At 35.7% G+C, this 27,398-nt stretch overlaps 1 protein-coding gene across 2 annotated transcripts in view; it reads left to right on the top strand.

Annotated features, from left to right (window-relative positions):
• LOC113774972 (ABC transporter A family member 1) overlaps nucleotides 1–27,069 on the top strand; it is a 29,619-nt gene extending 2,550 nt beyond the window's left edge. For both annotated transcript variants that reach the window (XM_027319647.1, XM_027319648.1), the window contains 38 exons: nucleotides 501–672; nucleotides 1,548–1,630; nucleotides 4,276–4,492; nucleotides 5,174–5,400; nucleotides 5,528–5,588; nucleotides 5,738–5,824; nucleotides 7,362–7,594; nucleotides 7,671–7,785; nucleotides 7,860–7,949; nucleotides 8,206–8,417; nucleotides 8,528–8,640; nucleotides 9,900–10,006; nucleotides 10,560–10,622; nucleotides 10,941–11,027; nucleotides 11,916–12,014; nucleotides 12,094–12,278; nucleotides 12,798–12,852; nucleotides 12,960–13,031; nucleotides 13,202–13,909; nucleotides 14,001–14,179; nucleotides 15,280–15,490; nucleotides 16,052–16,135; nucleotides 16,748–16,789; nucleotides 16,884–16,980; nucleotides 18,532–18,659; nucleotides 18,737–18,841; nucleotides 19,469–19,615; nucleotides 20,842–21,102; nucleotides 21,340–21,472; nucleotides 22,444–22,523; nucleotides 22,628–22,735; nucleotides 23,744–23,894; nucleotides 24,468–24,604; nucleotides 24,725–24,799; nucleotides 24,868–25,177; nucleotides 25,577–25,710; nucleotides 26,574–26,632; nucleotides 26,714–27,069. In XM_027319647.1, coding sequence (XP_027175448.1) covers nucleotides 501–672; nucleotides 1,548–1,630; nucleotides 4,276–4,492; nucleotides 5,174–5,400; nucleotides 5,528–5,588; nucleotides 5,738–5,824; nucleotides 7,362–7,594; nucleotides 7,671–7,785; nucleotides 7,860–7,949; nucleotides 8,206–8,417; nucleotides 8,528–8,640; nucleotides 9,900–10,006; nucleotides 10,560–10,622; nucleotides 10,941–11,027; nucleotides 11,916–12,014; nucleotides 12,094–12,278; nucleotides 12,798–12,852; nucleotides 12,960–13,031; nucleotides 13,202–13,909; nucleotides 14,001–14,179; nucleotides 15,280–15,490; nucleotides 16,052–16,135; nucleotides 16,748–16,789; nucleotides 16,884–16,980; nucleotides 18,532–18,659; nucleotides 18,737–18,841; nucleotides 19,469–19,615; nucleotides 20,842–21,102; nucleotides 21,340–21,472; nucleotides 22,444–22,523; nucleotides 22,628–22,735; nucleotides 23,744–23,894; nucleotides 24,468–24,604; nucleotides 24,725–24,799; nucleotides 24,868–25,177; nucleotides 25,577–25,710; nucleotides 26,574–26,632; nucleotides 26,714–26,798 — 5,512 coding nt within the window. In that variant the 3' untranslated portion in view covers nucleotides 26,799–27,069. The remainder of the gene's footprint in view (nucleotides 1–500; nucleotides 673–1,547; nucleotides 1,631–4,275; nucleotides 4,493–5,173; nucleotides 5,401–5,527; nucleotides 5,589–5,737; nucleotides 5,825–7,361; nucleotides 7,595–7,670; nucleotides 7,786–7,859; nucleotides 7,950–8,205; nucleotides 8,418–8,527; nucleotides 8,641–9,899; nucleotides 10,007–10,559; nucleotides 10,623–10,940; nucleotides 11,028–11,915; nucleotides 12,015–12,093; nucleotides 12,279–12,797; nucleotides 12,853–12,959; nucleotides 13,032–13,201; nucleotides 13,910–14,000; nucleotides 14,180–15,279; nucleotides 15,491–16,051; nucleotides 16,136–16,747; nucleotides 16,790–16,883; nucleotides 16,981–18,531; nucleotides 18,660–18,736; nucleotides 18,842–19,468; nucleotides 19,616–20,841; nucleotides 21,103–21,339; nucleotides 21,473–22,443; nucleotides 22,524–22,627; nucleotides 22,736–23,743; nucleotides 23,895–24,467; nucleotides 24,605–24,724; nucleotides 24,800–24,867; nucleotides 25,178–25,576; nucleotides 25,711–26,573; nucleotides 26,633–26,713) is intronic.
• Nucleotides 27,070–27,398: the final 329 nt, after the last annotated feature.

The raw sequence follows: 27,398 nt of genomic DNA, 5'->3' as shown, positions 1-27,398 counted from the left end.
TGTACATTCGGAGTTTGTGCTACAATGTGGTATTAATCATTAGGCATAGTAGAGTCCTGAACTCTCTTGTTGTTTACTTCTTTGTAATTGTTGAAGTTTCTGCTGCTTGTGTTCTCTGGGGATGTAAGAGAACATGTAAATTTTTTCTTTTTGGATATGGGTTGGAAAAGAAAAATGTTACTTCTAATACTAATCGGTGGTTGTTAGAAAATTTAATTTCATTGTTTAGCCTTTGATAATTGCAGAAATGATTTTTTTAAATCTTATCCTGTTTTTCAATGATAAATTTCTGTCAGTAAATGGTGACTTACTTGGCAGATGAACATAAAAGAGATTTGGAAATAGAAAAAAAAAAGAGGCTGAATAAAAAGTAACATTTGAAGGATGTAAAAGATCTTTGTTCTTATTTTGTCCGTAGTTACGAGAAAATACTCCATTTATGCTTACATGGGGATTTACTCATTATTTGATTAGTTTAATGTAAGGGTAACCATTTGTAGGTATATTCGAAAAGACATGTTTGTACAAGTGGGAAAAAGTGATATATCTCAGCCTTTTGTCGACATTCTCCAGTTTTTGTCAGCCAAAGGGGAGCATTTGGCTTTTGCACCTGATACAAATGAGACAAAGATGATGATCAATATATTATCTTTAAAATTTCCTCTGCTGAAGGTATGTTGTCAAAATTGTTAAATCTTTTCTTTAGAATAAATTGATAAATTTTTCATGACGTTTTTTTCCTTGTGAGAAATTGGGAAACTGGCTTGATTCTAGTAGTACAGTCTTTGAGAAAGTTGTTAATTTGTTCTTTTTTGAATGCTGATGGTGGTTACTATTATTAGATTTGGTCAGCTTACAATTTCTTTATTTTTTTAATGTCTTCTTGCATAATTTGTACTTTGGCATGTGAATGTTAATATATGTCTTTGAGCCGTGAAGTCAGCACCGATGTTTGTTGTTCACTTGGAGATTTTCTAGCTAGTACACCTTTACACTTTCTGATTTTCCTTGATGTCCTTAGACTGACTTCCTGAAAAATTCCTTTAGTTTTTCATTTTCAGAGATATGTACAAGTTGTATTGGAATTGTTTCCTTCACTCAGTAAAGGTTCTCAATTGCCATGTGGCTAAGTTGTCACGTGTTATTTATGTTGTAAAATTTGTCTTGGCTCTCATTATTTTGTCTTCAGCTTGAATAGGTTAAGATCGACAATGTTCTACCTTATCATAATATTTGTATATTAGTAGTTAGCATTTTCATTGTATACCTCTTGTTGGATGCTTAACTTTCTCACCATGGGGAGCTCATATTGTTATCTAGAACTCTAGTCTTTATGCTGTAATTTGTAATTTCTTAACCACTAGCATATTAGAATCTCTAGTTACATCTCTTAGTGGCTTTCTTCTGATTAGCCTGTTAAACCAAATAATATTTTCTTTTTTTCTCTTGTATAATTTCTACATTTCCTCAAACAATTGAGAATCATCTTTCTTGACATTTATGTTCTTACTGTTTAATTCGTGATTGTAAATTTCACCCTTGCATAGATGGTTGCAAGAGTTTACACGGATGAAGAAGAGCTTGACACCTACATTCGTTCAAAACATTATGGTGCTTATGATAAAGAAAAGTAAGTTTATTATCCAGTTATTGTATTCTGTTATGGAATGTGAAGTGGCTATCACTTAAAGAAATGTTTCACTACCCTAGGTAGTGAAAAGAACAAGTAGCATTACAAACCTTGAGAAAAGAAGAGTTTGTTTTTACTTTAGTTGTTCAGCTTTATTTTTGAGGTGGTATGCATTGGGAAAAACTTTCATTCTTACTTTCATATACACTTATTGAGTCCGTCATATGCAAGTTTTAAGGTGTAGATGATCATAGTTTATCGTTGCAGAGGTCCAATATCTCTCTCTCTCTCTCTCTCTCGCAGAAATATATCTCCTTATCAGTTTTCTACTTGCATAGTTTCTTCTAGTATTGCAGTACTTTTGAAGTTACTTGTCAGAAAATAATTTTGTACTGCATTTGGGGAGCAGTAAACTTGAGTTTCTTCATGTACTCTGTTGAGTTGGTCTTTTTTATCGATAATTGGATGATTGGCTTGACATATAAATTGTTTTTTGTTTGAAGTTAGTCAATATTTCAATCATTGGTGTTTTGACACGTAAAAGTTATGAATATTGTTGTTTTCCCATATATTTGATTTTTGCGTTGGAGTCCAATATTGTAGGATTTATCTTATTAGTTGGTAGGAATTAGCTGTAATTAGTCTAAGAATACAGTTATGTAATTAGTCTAAGATAGCTGCTGTAATTAGTCTAAGAATACAGCTGTATATAGTCTGTAATTACAGACTATATACAGCTGTACATGGCTGACCATTTAACCTAGTTACTTGTATAAAATAGATCAATGAAATATATGAAAGATATACTTTTTAGCATATTTAATAACTTGGTATCAGAGCCTTGGGGTTTTTCCTTGCTCTCCTCTTCTCTGAAAATTCCGGCCATTCTTTCAATAGCCCACACTGCTGAAATTTCTTCTCTAAAACACTAATCATCACAATATGTCAACCAAACCTGATGTTGAATCTCCTAACAGCAAGAATCTCTCCACTCTAACCATACAAGATGCTTCTTCTTCCATCCACATTAAATTGGATGGCACTAATTATCGAGTTTGGTCCAAGATTTTGGAGATGCATATTGCTGGAAGAAAAAAAATGGGCTATATTAATGGAAAAAAAGCTGCACCAGCAGTAGATGATTCAAGTTATGATGAATGGGAAGCTGAAGATTCTCTTGTCAAATCTTGGCTCATTAATTCAATGAGTGATAATCTGATATCTCACTTTGTACAATGCGGCACAGCAAAGGAAGTTTGGGATGCTGTAAAAAGAAGTTACTTTGATGTATCAGATTCCTCTGAAGTTTATGAACTAATGAAGAAGACTTTTCATTTACAACAAGATGGTCGGCCTCTAGCAGAATATTACAACGAATTAAACTCAACCTTTATGGAGCTCGATTATCGACGGCCCAATGACATGACATGTGCTGCTGATATTGAAAAATATAGAAATTGTATTGCCGAAGTTGGGGCATAGAAATCACTATATACAGCTGTACTACATCAAAGATAGAAACTACATCAAAGTCCGATCAATTTCAACATGCTTTGTCCGATATAGTGATTTCTATGCCCCAACTTCGGCAATACGATTTCTATATTTTTCAATATCAGCAGCACATGTCATGTCATTGGGCCGTCGATAATCGAGCTCCATAAAGGTTGAGTTTAATTCGTTGTAATATTCTGCTAGAGGCCGACCATCTTGTTGTAAATGAAAAGTCTTCTTCATTAGTTCATAAACTTCAGAGGAATCTGATACATCAAAGTAACTTCTTTTTACAGCATCCCAAACTTCCTTTGCTGTGCCGCATTGTACAAAGTGAGATATCAGATTATCACTCATTGAATTAATGAGCCAAGATTTGACAAGAGAATCTTCAGCTTCCCATTCATCATAACTTGAATCATCTACTGCTGGTGCAGCTTTTTTTCCATTAATATAGCCCATTTTTTTTCTTCCAGCAATATGCATCTCCAAAATCTTGGACCAAACTCGATAATTAGTGCCATCCAATTTAATGTGGATGGAAGAAGAAGCATCTTGTATGGTTAGAGTGGAGAGATTCTTGCTGTTAGGAGATTCAACATCAGGTTTGGTTGACATATTGTGATGATTAGTGTTTTAGAGAAGAAATTTCAGCAGTGTGGCCTATTGAAAGAATGGCCGGAATTTTCAGAGAAGAGGAGAGCAAGGAAAAACCCCAAGGCTCTGATACCAAGTTATTAAATATGCTAAAAAGTATATCTTTCATATATTTCATTGATCTATTTTATACAAGTAACTAGGTTAAATGGTCAGCCATGTACAGCTGTATATAGTCTGTAATTACAGACTATATACAGCTGTATTCTTAGACTAATTACAGCAGCTATCTTAGACTAATTACATAGCTGTATTCTTAGACTAATTACAGCTAATTCCTACCAACTGATTTACATTGCTTATGCAGTAGTATACAAGTCTTCTTTGTGTCAATGATATTAGCTGCTTAGAAAATTTAGTTTTGCATGTTCTATGGTTATTGGCTTGTGGTCTTTTCTCTTGCTTAGAAAAGTTTAACTTGAAATTGGAAATCATTGTTCCAGGTTATAATCTCCAGAAAAATCTTAGTTTCCTTTCACTTTTGGTGTGTGTAGGAACTTCACAAATCCAAAAATTAGAGGAGCAGTTGTTTTTCATAATCAAGGTCCTGAGATGTTTGATTACAGCATAAGGTTGAACCACACATGGGCTTTTTCAGGATTCCCTGATGTCAGAACAATCATGGATGTGAATGGTCCTTATATGAATGACTTGGAATTAGGGGTCAATACAGTTCCAATTTTGCAATATGGCTTTAGTGGATTTTTGACGGTACATTTCTGTCTCCCTTTTCTTGTAGCCTTTAGTTTGTTCTTTATTCATCCGAAAATTGCTTTTCTACTGTTATGACTCTTCTCAACATTTTGAGCAGTTAATGTCACATTATTCATATGAATTAAACACAATTGTCATTTAGTCCTGGATGCAGAGCTCACAAACTTAATAGAATTACATTTCAAAAATGCTTTCTTGTATAATCTTTATTTGGCTAATACTAGACTAGTTGAGAAGGTAGTTTCTTAGGTTCTAGTGCTTTTCTTACACTGCAGGGAAATGGAGACGGTGTTCTGAAAGTAGGTTTCTTGGGGTGAATTCCTCTTTTTTGAAATGTTTACACTTGATGCTTGTCTTTAAAACTTGGTGATTGTGGAATAATCCATTTTTAGTAGTTCTTAAGCATGTCAGCTAACCTGTGAAAGTTTATCCTAATCATTGGGTGATGTTATGTATGCAAAGATTGTTAGAGAACTAGATGCTACCACCTCTTAGCTTGACTGAAGCTTCTGCTGGATGATTTTAAGAACTTTGTTTGTCTTCTACTTTCTCCTGTTTGGAATTCTAACCTTTTTAATGAACTGCAGTTCGTGAAGTTATTATATGTTTTCTTTTCCTTGGTATCGGACCTCTGCAGAGCCATTAATCAGATTTTTGCTCCTACTTTTCTTCTTACAGCTCCAACAAGTCCTGGACTCTTTCATTATTTTTGTTTCCCAGCAGAATATAGCTAATTTATCTATTGAAGAACGTGGGTTGCCTCAGCAATCAGCCAGCATAAGGTCGGCTGTTGAGGTACCTTGGACCCAGTTCAGTCCTTCGAACATAAGCATAGTCCCATTTCCAACTCGTCAATATACTGATGATGAGTTCCAGTCAATCGTCAAGAAAGTAATGGGAGTACTGTATGTATATTAAAACCTCTCTTTTTTATGGTCTTTTTGCTCAAGTTTTCTGACTTCTGTGCAAGCTTTAATACTCTTTCTTTGACTTTCAATCGAAACTATTTTTTTTTTTTAATTTTCTGATCAGGTACTTGCTTGGATTTCTGTACCCCATATCTCGTCTTATAAGCTATTCTGTCTTTGAAAAGGTCAGTCATATGTATGCTTTTTTTTTTTTTGGTCTATCCGAACTTGTGATCTTCCTCTGAATTGCATTCTTTTGGCTAAAACTAAAAATTGAAAGTTTTGTTCTTTAAAAGCATTTGATATGAGTTCATTTGAACTGCTAATACTTCAGGAGCACAAGATAAAACAAGGTCTTTACATGATGGGATTGAAAGATGAAATATTCTTTCTTTCTTGGTGGATAACATATGCTTTGCAGGTAAAAATAACTTCTCTTTGATTTGCACTGTTATTGTGGCATTACATCTTCATGTTGGCTGTTATTTATAGTCATAAATAGTACTTCAAATTGATAGCTTTCCTCTAAGCATTGGATGAATCCTCTTTTATTACTTGGAAATATTGCCTTGCTAAGTTTAAATGGAAGGCTTTATGTACCAATTGGAGATTTTGCTTGATCTAATTGTTGAAGATTGTTTTTCTATCTACCTGATAGCAATAAAGTAGCAGTAACCTTATTTTATTTAGAGTAATGGAACATCTAGTTTGTGTGTAAGATGTTTCAGACTCTGCCACAATCAATGAAATCTGTCTTTTGAAATTGTGAGACCACTACCTAAAATTTAGGGACACAAAGAAAGAAGGCAGAGTTGGGATATGACAACTCTCTATAGGAAAGCATGGGAAAGAAAAGAATGAAAGATACTTTAAGTGACAGTTGTATCATTGGTAGCACCTTGATCCAAAAGGAGATGAGGAAGCCCTAAATGCCTCATTGGAAGGATGGGATTGAATAAAGAATAGCAGTGATAGCTACAGGGATCAAGCTTGAGCAGTTGTAACAAGGCCTTTAATTAAGAAAATGAGTCTAGCTCATTGTTAAGAAATTTTGAACCTCTATTATCTCTGTAGCTTAATTGGATTGGTTTTAGTGGAAGAATTATCGCTTAGAAGTTTTGGTGTGATTGGAAGATGACCTTTAGTATTTCCCTTGACAAGTTTCTTCAACTCTCGGCTCTTAAATTATGCCCAAATTCAGAGGTGAAGCAAGATTCCCTATATAGAGCTTCATGTCTACCTTTTGAGAGGGAAATAACCAGAAAAGTTTTACTGGACAAGTGTCTTCCTAGAATGGAAGGGGGAGGCAAGTCTGTTATTTCATTTGTGTGATTAAGTCTCTTCTGTCTTGTGATGAAATTATTTACTGTGCTTGTCTGGTCATACACTTTGTCTGCAGTGAAACACTAGTAAATTATGGGAAAGCTTAGTCCCAGGTTCTTGATTTTTTGTCGTCTCTGCTGGAATTAGTGTCCGTTAAGCAATTAAGAAAAGTTACTGTAATGGTGGCTAAGTTTCCAAATTTATTTCCTTAGTTTTACTTTGCAATTTGTAACTGTTGGTGTTCCTGATTTCCCACTTCAAGATCACTCTCTTGTGATTGTAGTACTTAAAAATTCTGTTCTTTGTTTTCCTGTTGCACTTTACCTGATCCATTTTATCAGGAACTGTGTTCTTGCTAGTTATCTTGTTTTCCAATCATGTCTTACCAGTTTTCCCGTTTTACTAAAATATACTATCCACTATGCTAATATTAAGAATCACAAATGGTTTTGTTGTTTGGTCTGATAATTTTTTCTTGGATGGTTTTACCGTCATTTTTGAAGTATGCCATGTACTTTATATTCTGTGTCGTCAATTAGGGTAAGTTCGTTTTTAAATGTTCAGGCAATTTCTTGCCAAGTTTTGTGTGTGGTTTTACATTTCTCTTTTAAAACTCCTTTTTGCTTGTTTTGCAGTTTGCAGTTTCTTCTGGGATCTTGACTCTTTGCACTATGAATACTCTTTTCGAGTACAGTGACAAATCACTGGTTTTCATCTACTTCTTTTCTTTTGGACTCAGTGCAATATCGCTGTCATTTCTAATCTCGACTTTCTTCTCACGGGCAAAAACGGCTGTGGCAGTTGGGACCCTTTCTTTCCTGGGGGCCTTCTTCCCATATTACACAGTCAATGATGAGGCTGTTTCTATGTTAGTATTGCTGGCATGTCAGATAACAAATTGTGTTTTCCTGCAAGGAAGTAATCCCTTCATGCTATTCATGTAGGGCATTAAAGGTCACTGCTTCTGTCCTTTCACCTACTGCCTTTGCTTTGGGATCAGTCAACTTTGCTGACTATGAACGTGCTCATGTTGGACTTCGTTGGAGCAACATCTGGCGTGTATGTTCTGTGCATTGTCATATTTCTTCTCCAAGACCATATTTCATAGTTTTAAAAGTTTTATGCTTTTCCAGGAGTCATCTGGAGTTTCTTTTTTGGTCTGTCTCCTGATGATGTTGTTTGACACAGTAGTGTATTGTGGAATGGGCCTTTACCTGGATAAGGTACATACTCAATAATTTGTCTGATTTCTGATTCTGCCAGGAGTGTGTGCACTAATATATCCATAAAAGCTGCTGTAATTGCTCTTTACAATAGGGCATCTCTACAAGTTGAACCGATCATTAGTATCCAATAGATTGTATTTTTTTAACGGGGTTGTCCTTTTTAATAGACTTTGTATCTTCATCAATATTTTGAGATTTTCCTTGATTAAGTTTTATTACACATTAATGATTAACTATTTTTTGATGTGTTCAGGTCCTTCCAAAGGAGAATGGCATACGTTATCCATGGAACTTCATGTTTCAGATATCCTTTTGGAGGAAGAGAAGTACCAGTGGTCGTTCCTGTACAGTAGAAAAATTAACTGACCATCATGTAAAGCAAGAGACTAGTCCTGTTGAGGATGTACATAACCCAGCTGTAGAAGCAATGAGCTTAGAAATGAGGCAACAAGAGCTTGACAACCGGTACATGTGCTGCGTTTAGTTGCCCCTGTATTTAATCTTCAAACAAATACCTGTCATATGCCTCTGATTTCTTCAATTATTAATGTGATCTTTGTCTTTATATTTTCCAGATGCATTCAGATTAGAAATTTGCACAAGGAGTTTCTGACAAAAATGGGGACATGTTGTGCTGTAAATTCTTTGCAGCTAAATCTGTATGAGAACCAGATTCTTGCTCTTCTTGGTATTCACATTCACTTTATGTCAACATATGACATGTTTTATGAGAAAATTGGATCTTTTGACTTATATTTGCATTAGTAATTGAATCTTGGTATCTTCTTTTGTGCTTAACAAGATTGCTTTTTTTTCTGAAGATGCTTGTGATTGATATTCTTCTGGAATGCTTGATGCTTATGGTTGCATCCCATTATATAGAGTACAAGAGTTTGCACGAAGTGCTTTTCCTGGCACCAGTTAACTACAAGGCGTAGTGTTTTGGAAGTCTCTTTGACTTGGAATTGTTGATAGTTGTTTTGCTCCTTGAGACAATTAGCAGAAAAGATTTTATACCAATTTATTAGGGTCTGTCCTTGATTTTGCTAAATGGACAAGGTGATGAGACCTCCTTTCCATGAATTCTTTATAGGTTGGATAGAGCAGAATTGCTCCTCCTATTATTTTTTGGAGAAAGTATGTTGTTCTTAGCTGTCTTTCTTAAAAGTTCCTGCTTGATGTGGCTCCTCTCGTTCAGGTGTGAAGAATCACATGCCAGGTTTTGGTCATTCCAAATAGTTAGAATTCAAGAGCAAGCCTTAGTGGTTAAGTAGTTCTGTTGTGAATTGGGAAGTCAAAAAGGTTCATAGTATGGATATAATCTCTCTTCCTTCCAACTGTAGGATTGTTAGTAGCCTTATATATGGATTTATAAATCATGGTGACATGCAACTATTGTGTTCACCTTGTCCATTTGGACAATGTGGCAAGACAGGCTATTTGTGAGGCCTTTGATGGAGTGGAATGTTTCTTTTCTATCTTCTTCTCAGACTGTAATAGCTTAGATATTTTATGATATGCTGACCTAGCCAAAGTTGTAGTTCAACAGAGTGTCAGGCATCCATAAAGTATTTGCTTTTTGGCATAGGTATCTTTCCTTCTTAAGAACTTTATTGTAGTTCAATCTATGGAGATTTATGAGCACAATAGATCGTATTCAAAAAATGACTGCAAGAGTTTTGTGAAACCTGGGGACCGACTTTGATATGCTTTGATCTCACTTTTTTTGGCTATACCTTAATATTTAAGCTACCTCATCTATAAACTTGTCTTTTATGAACATAGAATATAGAATATAATTACTCCTTTTATTTATTTTTCTCTGCTTTATAAAATTCTTAAAGAATTTGGCCTTATGCAGCTTCCTTTATTTCATCACATTATATGATTAATCATCATGGTTTGATTTGTCATTTAATTGTTGCTTTAAATGGTTATCCACTGAAGGACATAATGGAGCTGGAAAGAGCACGACAATATCCATGCTTGTTGGTCTTCTTCGTCCTACTTCTGGAGATGCATTGATATATGGAAAGAACATCTTGACTGACATGGTAATGTGGTTTCTTTATCTATTTTTGCACACAAGTTGAAGTTTTGAAGTGACAAAACTAATATTTAGTACCATCAGTCTGGTTTAGTCAATTACATTAGCTGACTGGGGCCTGTCTCTTTTGCATCTGCTAATGAAACAGCGATTTTGAAAGTTAAATTCTTGCAAAAAAAAGACTAATTTTTCAAAAAGTAGCAAGAAGTTTTCTGTATGTCCTCATTGTAAAGTTTCTTTTCATTTTGTGTGAGAAGTTTTACTTGTTAAGCAAGGTAAGATTTTTAGTTTCTTACAGTCAGTTTAGCTTGTCCAACGAATATTGCATCTCAGTGGTTTTCCATGGAAAATCTCTGTGCATCTGTATTTTATTTAGTCCATGCTGTCTTTCTTTTTCTGTTTCCTTTTAAAAGCTCATTTAACTGACGAAGAATAAGAGGGTTTGATGGCAAGATAATCAGTAACTTAGTTGGGCATATGATGGCCAACCTGCCTTGCCAAATTATATGTGAATGTTTTCTGAAGTTATGACCTTGATAACTATCTATTTGATATTGCAGGATGAGATACGGAAGAGTTTGGGTGTCTGTCCTCAACAGGACATTCTTTTTCCAGAGCTAACTGTGAGTAACTATTGCTCAAATAATATCCCCAGCATTAGTACGTCATGGATATGTTTATTTCATCACGTCAACTTTAGAGTGGGAGGATTGAGGAAGTGTGGAACCTAAAGAATTGCATACTCATGGCTTTTAGTCTTTGGCCTGGTCTAATTCCAGCAGTCCACCCTTTCTTGTGCATTAAATGAAAAAAGAATTTATAGCTTTGGAGAAGGGGACAGTGATGTCTTCATGCAGGGTTGCTGGAGCTTTAGTTGTTCCTGAACCATGTCTAAGTTTTGTGTTTGGAACGGTGAGCATATTATCTGGAAATATTTGCAGGTGAAGGAGCATTTGGAAATATTTGCCACCATAAAGGGCGTCGATGAAGACTCTATTGATAGTAGTGTCACTGAAGTGGTGGATGAAGTAAGTTCCCAATTGCTGTATTCTGCTGATGCATCTCTACTGATCTAGGATCGACTGTTGATTACATGATGCTGTCATACCAGACAGCTAATAAAATAGCCTGAGCCATGACCTTTTGAGAATCTTATGTAAAACCATTTTGTATATCAATCCAACCATACAATCAGTTGAAATGAGTTTTCGTGGATTCACTTAACCAATATCCTTGTTTGGAGCTCTCATTTTTAAGATGGTCGCTTGCCTATTCTTACTAGAGCAATAACGGAGAAAACTCCTGAGCCCTTGAGGTTTCTGGTTATTTCGGTTAGCACCCCTAAAGTTTTCAATATCTCTGTAGAAGTGCACTCCAAAATTCATAGGTATTGCTGAAAACTATTTTTATTCCCAACTTGCCCTTCAATGGTCCACACTGAATTATCAATTTAACTTAAAGAAGGCCATGGGGATGTAAAACAAGGGGGGCAAAGCCTACCTGGTTAATAATTGGCCAATCCCCTTCTATTCTGCTGTTTTGTGCCCTTGTAAGTTAAACCAGTTGCTTTAATTTCTTGCCATCCATGCAAGGGTAGATGGGGAATGAAAATGCTTTTCAGCAGACATTATGAATTTCCGTGTCATTGTTACTGACATAAGGTTACTTTCATAGATGAGATTTCAAATAATGGAAGGTAAGTGTAATATTGGAAACTTCAAGGGTGCCAAGTGATAGTGTTTAGAAACCTCAGGGTTGGTTTCTGAAATTATTCCTATATTTTACTCACGGCATGCATTTAGCATTACGTATATTTTGATTATTTTCTTGCTGGAATGTAGCATCTACAGCTACCTTTCCTTGACAGCTTTGCTCCTGTTTCTTTTATTAATGCTTGTAATTGGATGTTTCATTAGGTGGGACTTGCAGATAAAATTGGTACTACTGTCAAGGCTCTTTCTGGAGGTATGAAGAGAAAATTGTCCCTTGGGATTGCACTGATCGGAAATAGTAAGGTGAGTATGACTGTTGGAACGTTCTTGACTATTATGTCTTGTTAAAATGTTCTACAATCATATCATTTCACTTTCAAAGGTTATTGTTCTTGATGAACCTACAAGTGGAATGGATCCATATTCAATGCGATTGACGTGGCAATTTATAAAAAGAATTAAGAAAGGAAGGATAATATTGTTAACAACTCACTCCATGGATGAAGCTGATGTACTGGGAGATCGCATAGCCATCATGGCTAATGGTACTCTGAAATGCTGTGGAAGGTACTTTCCCCTGATCAATCTTTTGACTATCACTCATTTTCACTGCTGTAACATGGTTTGGCCTTTTGTAAATTTCCTGTTTTCCGACTTGATTTAATGCGTATTCTGTTAAAGCTTGAAACAGAAAAGTTCTTTGGTAAATTTACGGTCTCAGTTGAATTACTAAATAAATGCGTGCAAGGTTTCAAAAAGTCGGTTTAATAGGAAACATGAACTTATGAGTTTATTATTTTGGGGTGCGAGAGTTAAGACATACAGTCCATGCCTCTTGCTATCAAGGATACTGTCAATGATTTGACAACAACTGAAGGTGATTTCATAGACCTGACAGCTCTACTCCATCTATTCCACTAAAATATCAAAAATTTGACCATGAAACTGGACAAGAAGATAGAGATAAAGTGTTAGAAACAGCATACCACAATCTGAATGCTATGAACACTTGATTTAGAAGAAATGGTATATATTGAGGAAGTCCTTTGCGTAATTCCTTTCCTTCACTTTGTTATCATTTCACAGTTCCCTTTACCTGAAGCACCAGTATGGGGTTGGTTACACTCTTACCTTGGTAAAGGTGAAGTCTTTTCTTATTACAAATTACTTTTTAGTCTTCAACAGTCTTTTCCATATAAAAGGCCTTCTTCCCTTTCTATTAGCCTTATGATTAACTTCCTTTTTCAGTCCGCACCATGTGCTTCTCCAGCTGCTGATATTGTGTATCAACATATTCCATCTGCAACATGTGTGAGTGAGGTATTTCTCTGTCTACATCTTGGTTTTTTTGTAAAATGATGACACATGTTTTCTGCAGTGAGAATGAGTGATAAATGACACATGTATTGATCGTTGAGGTATTGCATCTGCTAAATTTATTGGTGTTGATTATTACATTTTTTGTTGGTGTCTTTTTTTGGGTGGTGCAGGTTGGAACTGAAATTTCCTTTAAGCTTCCACTGTCATCCTCATCTTCATTTGAGAGCATGTTTCGAGAAATAGAGCAGTGTATGAGAAGATCGAACCCCAATGCTGAAGCTAGGGGTCAAGAGAATGACGACAATATTGGTGTTGAGAGCTATGGTATATCTGTCACAACTTTAGAGGAAGTGTTCCTGAGAGTAGCAGGGGGTGACTTTGATGAGGCTGACTGCTTTAAAGAGAACAGTTCTGCAGCTTCATCTGATTCTAATGTTTCTAGAGCTTGTCAAAGTTATGCTCCAAACCATGTGTTCCATATCAAACAGTGCACAAACTTTTTTAAAGTTCTCGGGCTTCTAGTTACCACAGTTGGGAGGGCATGTGGTCTATTTTTTGCAACTGTTTTAAGTGTCTTTAAGTTCTTAAGTATGCAGTGCTGCTGTTGTTTTGTGCTTTCGAGGTCAACATTTTGGAAGCATGTGAAAGCTTTACTTATTAAGAGAGCAATATCAGCTAAGAGGGATCGGAAGACCATTGTCTTTCAGCTGTTAATCCCGGCTGTGTTCTTATTCATTGGTCTTCTCTTTCTCAGTCTTAAGTCACATCCAGATCAGCAGTCAATAACTTTCACAACCTCACACTTTAATCCTCTCCTGAGTGGTGGTGGAGGTGGAGGTCCTATACCTTTTGATCTCTCATGGCCTATTGCCCAGGAGGTTAGTAAATTCTTTCCAACTTCACGTGGACTATCAACTGTCTCTGTTCAATGAATAACATTTTGCCACCTTGTTTGTGCTATCTTTGTAGGTTGCAAAGCATCTGAAAGGGGGCTGGATCCAGAGGGTTAAAAAGACTCCGTATAAGTTCCCTGACTCTGAAATGGCATTGAATGATGCTATTCAGGTTGCAGGGCCCACTTTGGGACCAGCCCTTCTTGAAATGAGTGAATATCTAATGTCCAGTTTTAATGAATCTTATGAGTCAAGGTGCGTGGTATTGAGTTGTTAGGGGTAGTGCATGATTGTGGACAACTTTTTTAGCATCTCTCTTGTTTCCTTTCTCTGATTTGTAGTTCTTCCCTGATTGCATATGAAATTAAGTACATGATCAGTTTTAATTGGTTTTATTTTCATTCTTCTTGTATCATGAATTTAACACATTATATGTCTCGGTAGCTGTTATGGTTATCTAGAATAAAATTTTTTTACCATTATTTTGTTTCTGCTGCTTGATCAAGTAGAATTAAGTTTCTTCTTTATTATCTTTTTCATCCTTCAATCTAACCTCTTTCAGACAAAGTTGATAAGATTGTTTACTGGCCTTATGATATTAGTTGTGTTGCAATTAAATAGATCATGCTTGCAACCAGATATTTTTATTGAATATTTAGTTGGTTGGGATAAAATGTATGAACTGCAGATATCTACTGGCCTTATGATATTTAGTAAATAACCACAAAGGGGTTTCAGGGATGCTCTCAGAGCTTGTTTATGAGCTTTTACAACTCGGTTTATGTAATAAAAGGAGAAAAAAATACAGACAATGATGCAATTAATTGAAGACTAAATTAGTTGAGGTTGGGTTGTCTTTTTGATACCATACCTTCCGTATTTTGTGCGACATCTATTTCAAACTGAGTCGCCTAGTTTGACTCAGCATGCAGTTTTTAAGATAGGATTTGTAAAAATACAATATGAATAACAAAGTAAATATTGTCTTTTTCAATTTTGTTTCCTTTTATTTGGCAGAGGGAGGGGAGAGGTAGTAAAGCAGTTTGGTCATATAGTTTTCATTATTACTTTTCATAGAATTAAGAAAACTCTGGCGTGCATCAATGAACCTTTTAATATATGTTGGAAGAGTAAAACATTTCAGTTCAGAAAAGTCAACATTGTTCTCTGATGCAGTAAAGGAAAGTAGCAAAGTATCACATTTGGTTTGGCAAGGATAAAGTACATTTTGTTGAGAGCTTGTATTGAAGTCGTAATATTGTCCTTCTGCCTTATCTAATATGATCTTTTGAAACCTCTAAATGTTTCTTTCATTATCTGTTGTTATCTTATCAACTTCGTGCACCCCTTTGCAGGTATGGAGCAATTGTAATGGACAATCAGACTGATGATGGGAGGGTGGGTTATACTGTCCTGCATAATAGTTCTTGCCAGCATGCTGCTCCAACATTTATCAATCTGATGAACTCAGCAATACTCAGGCTGGCTACCCTCAACGAGAATATGTCAATAACGACACGGAATCATCCTCTGCTACTGACAGAAAGTCAGCATCTGCAGCGTCATGTATGGTTTGCTATTACTTAATCATTTAAAATACCCTAGAAATGGTAAAATAGTTTCTTGAAGCTGAGGTCTTTATTTCACGAGTCTATTAACCATACCTTTGGATGGATTGCTAGTTACTTGTTTGAATATATATTATAGGCCACCTTACAAACAATATGCCAGTCTTTTTGGATGTATTCACCCTATAGATATCTTAAAATCATGTCTTCCTTTCTGATCTTGAAGCTTTGAGTTTGAAGTTGGAGTCATTTCATGGCTTTTTAATACTCATTAGCTTCATAAAAGAACTTTTGTTGTGAACTTTGTTCTGGATTTATTAGTGCACATTTTATTGTGCACTGTCCATTGTTGAGTTTGACGCTTGGTGGCTCAAAATGATTTATAAACAAACCCTCATCACAACGTTAATGAATTTTATTCTCATAAAGATATCCACAGGTTGTCATGTATTCATTACTGCCTCTCTGCTGAAAATTTTAATTTTGTTCCATGTGATTCTCTGTAATTAATTGTATCTGACTTGTGTTCATTTTCACATGAAACTGTGTTGTTTTGCAGGATCTTGATGCGTTCTCAGCTGCTATTGTTGTTAACATTGCCTTTTCATTTATTCCGGCCTCTTTTGCTGTGGCTATTGTGAAGGTAATTTGCCTTAGCTCATTCTTGAAAATGATAATTGTGATGGTTTGGTTCTCAGGAACAGGTTTGTAAGTGATATATAAAGAGAAGACCCAGTGTTTTCCTGAACTTTCTAATAGTCTTGGAGGCAAAATTAAGGCAAGAGGGAAAAAAATTATGCAATTTTCATTTTTCCTTTTTGCTGACTACCTGGCTAGTTGAAATTTTGTCAATTATTCCATATTACAAAGGGATAAAAATTTCAAAGTAAATTAATTACTGCCACTTGAAAACCAAAAATTTAAAATATTTTTAAGCTCACTGGAAGTTCTCATTCGAAATCTTTTTTTCTAATCAATAACTGAACCTGGGGTCTTGGCTTTGCTGCTGGGTGTAAGAGCATTGGCACTAAATTTAGTTCTATAAGTTTCCTATTGTATATTACTTTTGTCAGTCACTGAAAGTTAAAGTTGTTACCCATAATATGCAAGGATCCCAAAGTTAGTTACTAAACTCGCTATCATCACTTGCTATTTGAGGTTCCCATATTGCAAAAAATTGGAGAACTTCTATTGTAACTCATTGATGAATTTAGTATTTATTATGAATTTCTAAGACAAATCGTCTTTGATGCAGGAACATGAAGTAAAAGCCAAGCATCAGCAATTGATTAGTGGGGTATATTCAGTTTCTACGAAGTTTCCAGTTACTGGAATTATTGCTATGCTTTGTTTTTGTGGTTTTGTTCTTTTTAACAGTCAATTAAATGCAGGTATCTATATTGGCATATTGGGCTTCAACATATATGTGGGACTTCATCAGCTTTTTATTTCCTTCATCAATTGCAATTATTCTCTTTTCTGCATTTGGTATGTTCTTGATCTTTGCTGTCTACATGTTCCATGGACAGTTGGAGGAAAATTGCTTGCGTAATTAATTGCCTGCTACGTTCTCAGTTGAATGTCCTTGCTTTTACTTCTGTTGTTAGAGTTACTTTTCAGATGCCTTAATGCCATGAAAGGAATCACAGTTAACAAAAGTTAGGATGAACGTGAAAACAGATAATCAGCCTGCATTGACTGGAGAAAGGTTCAAACATAGCTGAAAATTATGTTATTTATTTTCCTTTTTGCGTCCCAAAAACATTTCATGACTAGTTCAGTAAAGCCTCGATGATGTTGAGATTGGGCATCTCGTTTGATGGTTGGGTAATATTGAGAACTTATTTGGGATTGTGGTGCTTTTACTAAAAAGGTACTTCTAGGCAATACAAGCACTTCTAAGGTGTTTGGTAAGCATCATTCTGTAAATTTAGGAGTACATTTTTTATCTCAAAAGTACTTTTAGCACAAGCTCAAAATTAGTGCTTTTGGATTAACTTTTGTGTTTCAAAAAATAAAAATAAAGTTTGTCCTTTTTATCGTAATTTCGAACTGAATAAAGGGATAAATACATTTTAATAATTTCAACAACTACATATTATCAAGTAGAAAAACCACTTATGCAAGTATTCATTTCAAACAATATAATTAAACACTTCATTCTTTTACCACAAACCCTACTAGGGGAAGCTCTTTTTAATTAGCCACCGCAACCCCAAAGGCACACGACATCTCTAATAGCAATTTCTAGAGCATTTAATGTTTCATTTCATCATCCTAACTTCATGTTTTAACTGTTTCATTGGTATTTTTGAGGGTTGTGATGGAAATATAAATTTAAGGTGTCCTAGAGTAACTCACAAAGCAAACCCTGTGGAATAGTTTAGTCCTAGCTTTTTATTCTTTTGTTCCTAAAAACTAATCATGCAAGTCCTCTTCTTTCTTTTATGTTTCCCTAGTTAAGAAGACAACTTAGCAAACTAAGCAAAACTTTCTTGACTGCTGAAGCTGTTAAGATGGCTAAATATCGTACCACTGAATTGCAATGAGCTTATATAAGAATACAATCTATCCTTTGCTTAACTTATTGTCTGCATCTTACTTAAATGCTTCTATTTTTTTATTTTTTTTACTGTTTAACCGGGGCCGTCCTTGTTGCTTAAAAGTTGATTCATGCTTTTTAAGCTAAAATCTGCTTTTGAGGTGTTTTCATTTGCTTTTGACTTGGGCTTTAAGCTTATATTAGCTGAAAAAGTTGATCCCATGAGCAACGCAGGACAGCCTTCTTAGAAGAACTTTGCTTTTTAAAACTGACAAAACAGAAAAACCATATCAACTAGCAGTTTATATGGGAAATACCATTTCAAGTGACGGAAATAAGATGTTGGTTTATTTTATGGGAAATACTAGTAGCTTTTCTCAAACTTCTTTAATTCTTTGGTGTAAACCTTCATATTTCTGCTTCCTCTTATAAGTTCTGTTATTTCATGTTCCCACTGTTTGTGGCTATCTACAAATTGAAAATTTTTTCTTTTGCAGGTCTTGAGCAGTTTATTGGAAAAGAATCCTTCTTCCCCACCATAATGCTGTTACTGGAATATGGACTAGCAGTTGCATCATCAACCTACTGCCTTACCTTCTTCTTCTCGGAGCACAGCCTGGCACAGGTATCATTCTGCTGTCAAATGTTTAAAGTTTGAACTTTTCTGCCTATTTGACACTAACATTGTATATCTACAAGCAGAATATAGTTCTGTTGGTCCAGTTCTTCAGTGGGATTATCCTCATGGTTGTATCATTCATAATGGGGCTTATGAAGTCTACAGAGCAGGCCAATTCCCTTCTCAAGGTTTGCATGCATAGAGCAGCAACATGTTTTTTATTACATCATTTTTCAAAGCAAACTGATTCCTCAAGATTAGCATTTGATGTTCTGAAAGAGTCAATTGATGGACTTTCGATTGGATTTGTTTACAAATGGGATGATGATTATGCAACTTATGTCATTAGTCTTTTTAAGGGTATAGCTATTTTTTCATACATTCAGTGAATGTTTCCTACATTTTGGTTTATGCCTTTGTCACCTCCAAGTTTTTGAGTTCCAACAAGTTGAATAACTTTTGATGGTTTTAACATCTTGTCACCTCTTTACAGTCCTATCTATGATACTTGTTGAACTCATAAGAGGTAAACCAATTATTAGATGTTTCTCATGTGAGGTGGACACATTCTGTCACTTTGTCTTTTATCAAGAAAATTGTGTGCTGGAGACTTCAAAATCTTGTAGATAAATTTATCCTAATGGAGTTCTAGAAAAATGATAGTGACTCGGACTTTGTTCTTCTCCAGGGCAATATGTGACTGCTTAGAAATTTTCACTAACTTAAAAGATTGTGCCAAGGGTTATGACTGGTGATCTTAAAAGCCTTCACGCTCGGATATTGAGCTTACTAACTATCGTATTTGTATCTTCCAGAACTTCTTCAGGTTGTCACCGGGATTTTGCTTTGCCGATGGATTATCTTCATTAGCTCTTTTACGACAAGATATGAAGAATGGATCTGGTAGTAGAGTTTTTGACTGGAATGTGACGGGTGCTTCCCTTTGTTACTTGGCTGCAGAGGTGCTGTTCTGATCTTATGGCATGAGATTAGCTTGCTTCTGTGTACTAGTAATCAGTGTTTAAGCAAGATATAACGTTTTTCTGGGAATCATATAGTGGTCTTGCTATTTTTTAGGTTTGCTTATGTGGTCATGCTTTTCTCAAGTAGAAATTATCACTCTTCAGCCCTATTGGACGAGTTTTCTCATCATTGAGATTGCATGATTATAGTTCCAGAAATCTACATTTTAACTTCGAAATTGTTGGGAGATAGGTTCTAAAATACTAGTTTGCAGTTATTTTCTGCTCTCTCAGTTTTACATAAAGCCTCACACTTTACTAGTAATTGAGCAAGTCTTTTTCATTTTGCAAGAGGGGGGTTAATGGATGTTATAGATTGAATTTTCAGTGGAGAAGCTGCAGAACTGGAATTGGATACTAATGGCTGGTGTAGCACTGATTTTAGGTGCTTTAAACAAGTTTGAAGTGCTTGAGTCTTTAGAGTGTTGCTAGCCTAGCTGGTAGGGAGATTAGCCAGGTGAAAGTAAGGTCCTTGGTTCAATTCTCAAGCCTAGCCTCTTGCCCTTTACCCTTGTAAGGCTTGGAGTCTGTCTTCCCTTGAACCCAAAAAAAAATAAAAATTGCTGTCCTTTCTTTGCGTGTTTGTTTAGGCCATTATTGATCTGTAGCTGCGATTGATGAAGGCAGATAGAACAATTCTACCTCAATTATCCTATTTCTCAGGGCAGATAGAGCCTAGTCATTTTATTAAGATCTTTCATCTGTTGGTTTGTCGCCAGGTTTTCTGCTACCTATCTCTGAACTATCTATGTTGGATGTCTTGCTGCTATCATACCACGTAGCAATGCATAGCTGGACTGTCCTTGATTGACAGCAGTAGTTTCTTAACATATGAAGTGCACTGGATCTCTCAAGCTTAAGCATTGAAGTTTCATCAATGAATTCAAACTTAAAAAATTGAAAATGTCTAAAACTTTCTTAAAGGGGAAGTGGATGCTTTAAAGAGTGGGCAACTCTGTGAACTCAACTAGGTGATTAAACAAAAGGAAGTAGACAGTTTCAATGGTTTAGATAACATAGGATCATGGCTTTTGATATTCAGAATTTTGAGTGGATTAGTGGATCAATAGGTTTTGGTAGCATGCATTATTGTTCTGGTTTATATTTTGAGCATATGAATTTTTTTTTCTTTTTTTATCTGTACTGATTGGTCATTCCTCTTACAGGCTGTCATATATTTCCTTCTAGCACTTGGCCTAGAGCTCTTGCCACCTCACAAGATAAATTTAGCCACAGCTTATGAGTGGTGGATGAGGATTAAACTTTCACTTGCAACTTCTGGCAGTTTGTCAGAGCCACTTCTGAAATCATCCTCAGGAGATGTTGCTCTTAAAGTTGATGAAGACATCGATGTCCTTACAGAGAGAAATAGGGTACTCTCAGGTTCAATTGATGGTGCGATCATATATTTGCGCAATCTGTGCAAGGTATTCCATGCAACCTTTCTATTCACTGTAACATTAGTGTATCTTTTTGGAAGAATGAATGAAGCCCGTAAGGGTCTTTCTTTCAACTCAGTATGTGGTTTGATTCCTACTGTCCATAGCCCGTTCATGATTCTTCTCCTATACTAAAATGTCCCCCAACCCTCCAAATGTATAAACAAGTTAAAGAGAATCTTGATGAATTTCTTAAAGTTACCAGTAATATATTTCTTGTTTTAGGTTTATTCGGGAGGAAAGCACAGGCTAAAAGTAGCAGTTGATTCATTGACTTTCGCAGTTCAGGAAGGAGAGTGTTTTGGCTTTCTAGGAACCAATGGAGCAGGGAAGACAACCACCCTGTCCATGCTTTCTGGTATTAAATATGCTTTAGCAGTGACAGTTTAATTTACAAAAAAGACCTCAATTTGTTAATTTGTAGGAAAACAAAGCAATTTCTCAGTTAGCAATGACTTCTCTCTGTTCAACCTGATGACGTGTGTTGCATTATAACGTCATATAACAACGCTGCAGCTGTCACCGGGAAATTTTTTTTTTTCTTTAATCCTACTGCCTGGCATGCAATTTCACATGTCGTTTGCATTCTTCTTATTAAACCCTCAGCATGCACACTTTGAATATTTTGTAATGGCTGAAGGTGAGAGCTGAACCCTAAACATCTGCCTGGGTTACGTTACTGAATTACTGTATCATTCTAAAGCTGAAACTATGTAGAGGGGTGAATATTGTTTGATACACTTTTTAGACCCGCTTCATGTGTGGGCTAAATATTCTTTGATAGGCCAAGTATGTGCAAGCAGGAAGAGGTGTGGTTTTCAGAATTGATATCTGGATCTTTGCTAACTATTCTGCTACCATATAAAGTTATCAACTGTTTCAAAAGGTAAAGGTGTTAAGAAGGAAAGTCGTTTTATTGTTTGTCTAATCTAGGATGCCTGCTCGTGTAGTCTGGCTTGTTTAAATGAGCCCAACACCTGGATGCAGTCTTTGGCTTAGATGTGCATATGGACATTGATAGACATAAAACTCTCAGCAGCATATGTATGTCTTTCTGGGATTTTTGATCTCTAAACTTCTTTGGTTTGGGTTAAACAAGCTACTTGGGAAGAACTTTAAACACATATACTTCTGTGAAGCACATCTGGATTTTGCCAAGAATGTGTATCTCACAGCATAGACTCTAAGCTTCATACTAATTTGGGTTCTCTAAGTACCTTCCTGTATCCTTCTTTTTCCCTTTTTTTGGATAAACAGGGAATGAGAGGTAGTCGGAAACTATTCCCACTTAATAAATCTTTTCTTGGTTGGATGAATATTTCAATGCAGGAGAAGAACATCCAACTAGTGGAAAAGCATTTATTTTTGGCAAAGACATAGGTGCGAACCCAGAGGCTGCTCGTCGGCTTGTAAGTCTTGATTTTTTTGTTTATTTGTGCTTTATCTAATCTCTAAATTCATCAAGTCAACTTTTGCCTGGCTAACATATAGAACTTTTTTCTTGATGTGTCAGATTGGTTATTGTCCTCAATTTGATGCGCTACTAGAGTTTCTCAATGCTCAAGAACATCTTGAGCTGTATGCCAGAATAAAAGGAGTTTCAGAATTTGAGCTCAAAGATGTATGCCCTTCTTGATGCTTTTAAATTACGTCTCATCCATTTATTTTTTATTTTTATTCTTGTGAGCAATTGATAGTGAAATTCTGAGAAGTTCATGGACCTATATTGCTGTTATTTTGTCATGGGGAATTATCATCTTAATGCTAGGAGCCAACCTCTAGAAGGATAACCTTGGTGTAACTGTAATGTCTTTCCATTTTGACTTTGAGGCATTGGTTTGATACAAAACTTTTGGCCTGTTTGCTTGCAGGCAAGAGACATACATACCTACCTACTTTATTGGTGTTTCACATGGATAATTTTTTGGTGGTTTAGGAAGAAGATGCTTTCCATGTTAACGAACTAAACTTATAAAGAGATTTGCAAAGGTTTTGCTACTTGAGTATTATGAATTAACAGCCTTGACTTTGGAGGGACAAATATGAATTGGAAAGTTGATGCTATTTGGGCTATAAAAAGCATTACTTGGAAAGTATACTTTCATTTTCCCATATTTATCTCCTATCTGTGAAGGTTGATATTGAATAACTTTTGCATGGGCACAACTTTAAACAAATTAATGTCCTGAGTTGATCTATGAACATTGCTGTAAATCAAAAGATTTCCTATGTGTATTGTTATGAATAGTTGATTATTATTTATTTTTCTTGTCCAATGTTAAATGCATTTTGTCTTGTGGACAAACCAAACCTTCAAGCTTGGTGAACAAATTACGAACTATATGTTATTTGGTTTTACGTACCTTTTCTAGTGCTTATTAAAAAAAGAATTCATCCTGAACTTCATATTTTATCATTATTTCCCGACATCCATGAAGACAATTCAGTGCTTCTTGTTTGGGATGACGAATGGATGTATCTTATCAAGTTCAGGACTAGAATGAGTCAATTTCATTATAGTAAGATCCAAGAGTCTGAAAACTGTGACACTATTTTTTTAATCTGCCATCTGAATATCAGTTGTGGCTCTACAGCATCAATGATTAATGCTGGTAAGAACGTTAAACAGGTTGTTAGAGAAAAACTGGTGGAGTTTGATTTGCTGAAGCATGCCACTAAACCATCGTTTGCCTTAAGTGGGGGAAACAAGCGTAAACTATCTGTTGCAATCGCAATGATCGGAGAACCCCCCATTGTCATTCTTGACGAGCCATCAACTGGTAATTAATTCTTCTGATGTTAGTTTGTGTGTATTGTGATTAGTATTCTTAATGCCCATTAGTTTTCCCCTTCATCTTCTTTTAGATATTAAAAAGCTTCTACCATGCATATACCCATTATGATACGCTTGTGCTAGCACAGCTGTGGGGTTTCATCTCACCTGAATATCAGGAAAAGTCATTCGGCAAGTTTAAGATTGCTTTATATGATAAACAACTTAATTGTTGTTACAAAGAGAAACCTAATAGTCTAATCCTCAATGTAAAATAGTTCTCATGCTGGAGTATCGTGCATGGTCTGCCTCTAGGTTAGGTAAAGATCAGTGTTAGCTCCTTGTCTTGCTGCCATAGTCTGTCCAGAACTTAAGAAGCAGTTGCCAGGCTTGTAGTAGTCATTTGATTCTTTGTATTCGTATAATTCTTACAAAAGATGGTCTTTTACACAGCATTTTTATCCTGTATTTTAATATTTTACTGTCACATCCTTCTTTCACTCTCCCGCAGAATTATGCTTCAGCTTCTACCATTTATTTTCTGATGCTTAACCAATATTTAATGCCACAATTACTTTAGGTATGGATCCTATTGCCAAACGATTCATGTGGGAGGTTATATCCCAGCTATCAACCAGACGAGGAAAGACAGCTGTCATTCTAACTACTCATAGCATGAATGAAGCACAAGCTCTGTGTTCTAGGATTGGGATCATGGTATGTCCTGTAGCATTTAGCTTGTCTATGATATGTATATAATCGAAATCTTGTAGTGCTAACTTGTACCCCTCCCACAAAAAAAATTCTGCTTTTTCTTTGCTAAACACAATGTCAAAGGTTGGAGGCAGGCTTAGATGCATTGGAAGTCCTCAGCATCTAAAAACGAGATTTGGGAATCATCTTGAACTAGAGGTATTTTCTTAGTTAAATTGTTTGTCCATGGTTTATTTGTGGCTAGAAATCTTATATTTCACCAACAGGTCAAACCTACAGAAGTAAGCATCATAGACATGGAAAATCTATGCCAAATAATACAAGAAAAACTCTTCGATGTTCCATGTCATACAAGAAGTATACTTGGTGACCTTGAAGTTTGCATTGGAGCAAAGGACACTATAGCATCAGAAAGCACATCAGTTGCAGAGATTAGCTTATCAGAGGAAATCATAGTTGCAATTGGACGATGGCTTGGGAATGAAGAAAGAGTACGGGCTCTTGTATCTGCAAGTGCGAGTAATGCTTCATCTGGGGCTACTGGTGAGCAGTTATCAGAGCAGTTGGTCCGTGATGGTAAGTCCGTGCCTTTCATCAATCTATTAGTTTCACACAATTCAAATATCACTGTAGTGTTGTTTTTGGTCATCGCTTACGCTTGCAGTCTCCCCTTCCCGTAGAAACTGACAATTGCTTCATAACTGAGTGGATATGATCCTTTTCCTGGATGAATCTAATATCTTAATCTACAATCATATACTTTGAACTTTGTGTTATGCAATTAATATGTGCTCACCAAATTTAAATGGTGCAGATCAATTTAAATAATTGAGCAGCTCTGGTTTCTGACTCTCCCTCTCCCAATGCCAAATTTACACCCTGGAATTTTCTTCTTTTTTTCATCTCTGGGTTGGTTAATAAGCCCAAGGCTTTCGCTTTATTAAATACTAAAGCTGTTGCAATTCATGACTATAGGTGGTATCCCACTGCCTGTATTTTCGGAGTGGTGGTTAACCAAAGAAAAGTTTTCTGCTATTGATTCATTTATCCAATCATCATTTCCTGGCTCCACATTTCAAGGTTGCAATGGATTGAGTGCTCAATATCAGGTATGACTTATGCAAAATTTTTTGCATTTACTCTGTTTGTTTTAGAATATGTTAGCCTGGCACTCTTACATCAAGACTCCTAGTTTTATTTGCTGATGAATATGAATGCCCCTTTTTTCTCCGGTAGAATAAAGGAGCTTTTAGATATATGGTAGGAAGTAACAGAAATGAGTAGTGTATCCCAATTTTCCTGTTCTCTACTTGTATTTTGCAGTATTATAGTCAGTAGATGTAGATGGTGAGCATGAGGTGTATTTGTCTATTCGCCAGAACAAGAAGTAAACAAATTTGTTTTGTTGTTTTAAAAACACGCAGTGGCACCTGAGTTACTTAGAAACAGCTTTCCTTGCTTTTTTCTTCCCATTTAACTTGAATCGAGAACAATTTTACGTAAACTGAAATTTAAAATCTATTTACAGGGTTTCCTTATCCTTTCGAGGAACATTCAAATTGTTTCATCCTCAGATTTGAATCTTGTGGTTTATGCATGACTGCAATCTTGTTTTAATGTCATCTTATGATTGTCATAAGAAATATATGGTGATCAGTGGGATGAACATAATCGGTTTTGAATCCAGTTGCTATCTTCTCCTACTAATCTGGAAGGATGAATTAGACTTCCAAGATGAATTACATTATGGATTCACATAATTCTTAAATGAAACTAAGTTGTAACTAACCAGAAAGCTTGACTTGCATGCTTAGGTATATAGGGGATGTGCAAATTGATTTTGTGCAGCAGCAGGAGCATTTAAAAAGAAAAAAAATGCTAATGCATCAGCTATTGAACTCGTACATACATTATGTGGAAGCTTGCTTTTGGATCTTTAATTAGTTGATGATTTATCTTCAAAATGTTGCAGCTGCCTTATGAGGAAGACCTCTCTCTTGCTGATGTTTTTGGTCACCTAGAGCGTAACAGGTGCAGTAATTACTCTTCGTGAATTATCAGCATTTTCTAAAGCTTTTGGTACTGATCATGTGTACTTTTTCATCTCTGCAGAAATTTACTGGGCATCAAAGAGTACAGTATCAGTCAATCAACACTAGAGACAATCTTTAACCATTTTGCTGCTGCTAACACATGAAATAAAAACTATTTAGCATAACCTTAAATGGAAGCTAATCCCTTCTTGTTTTTAGAGTTTGAAGGGTCTTTTTCTTCCAATATATATGGTAATTTTGCTGCAAGCAGTGGAGGAATTCCCCTTGATGCAGATAGAAGATTCGCTATAGGCATTTCTGTCCTCTCCACTAGGAGTATTTTACCAATAAATGTATTGCCTTTCACAGATTACTGTGGAAGTATAAATCTGTCTTATATAATGGAACTTTTTCATTGCTTTATCTCATCATTCATACTCAGTGTTTCTTCCTAGTTCCTACCCTTTTCCCTCTCATTGTAGGTTTTTTTTGTTTTTTTTTTTTGGTCAATTTTGGTTTTCATTAAGACCAAGAGAAAGAGGTACAGATGGTGGTGAAGTTTTCTCCAAATACTATAAATAACCCAAGCAATTAACTTAGTTGAAGATTTAACTCGGGTAGCAACAACGAAGGTATCAGGCACCAATGGAGTTTGGCCAAACTTTGCCAACACAAGTTGTCTTAGTTAGTAAGGATGGGTAATTTCATCACAAAAGTCGTGTGTTCGAATTTTGCTATCGATGTGAGAACTGTGTTAGTGGGTC

The sequence above is a fragment of the Coffea eugenioides genome, chromosome 6 (assembly GCF_003713205.1).
Source record: "Coffea eugenioides isolate CCC68of chromosome 6, Ceug_1.0, whole genome shotgun sequence".
Classification (NCBI taxonomy): domain Eukaryota; kingdom Viridiplantae; phylum Streptophyta; class Magnoliopsida; order Gentianales; family Rubiaceae; genus Coffea; species Coffea eugenioides.
The sequence above is the reverse complement of the archived record's forward strand: the minus strand, read 5'-3'. Positions and strand labels throughout refer to the sequence as shown.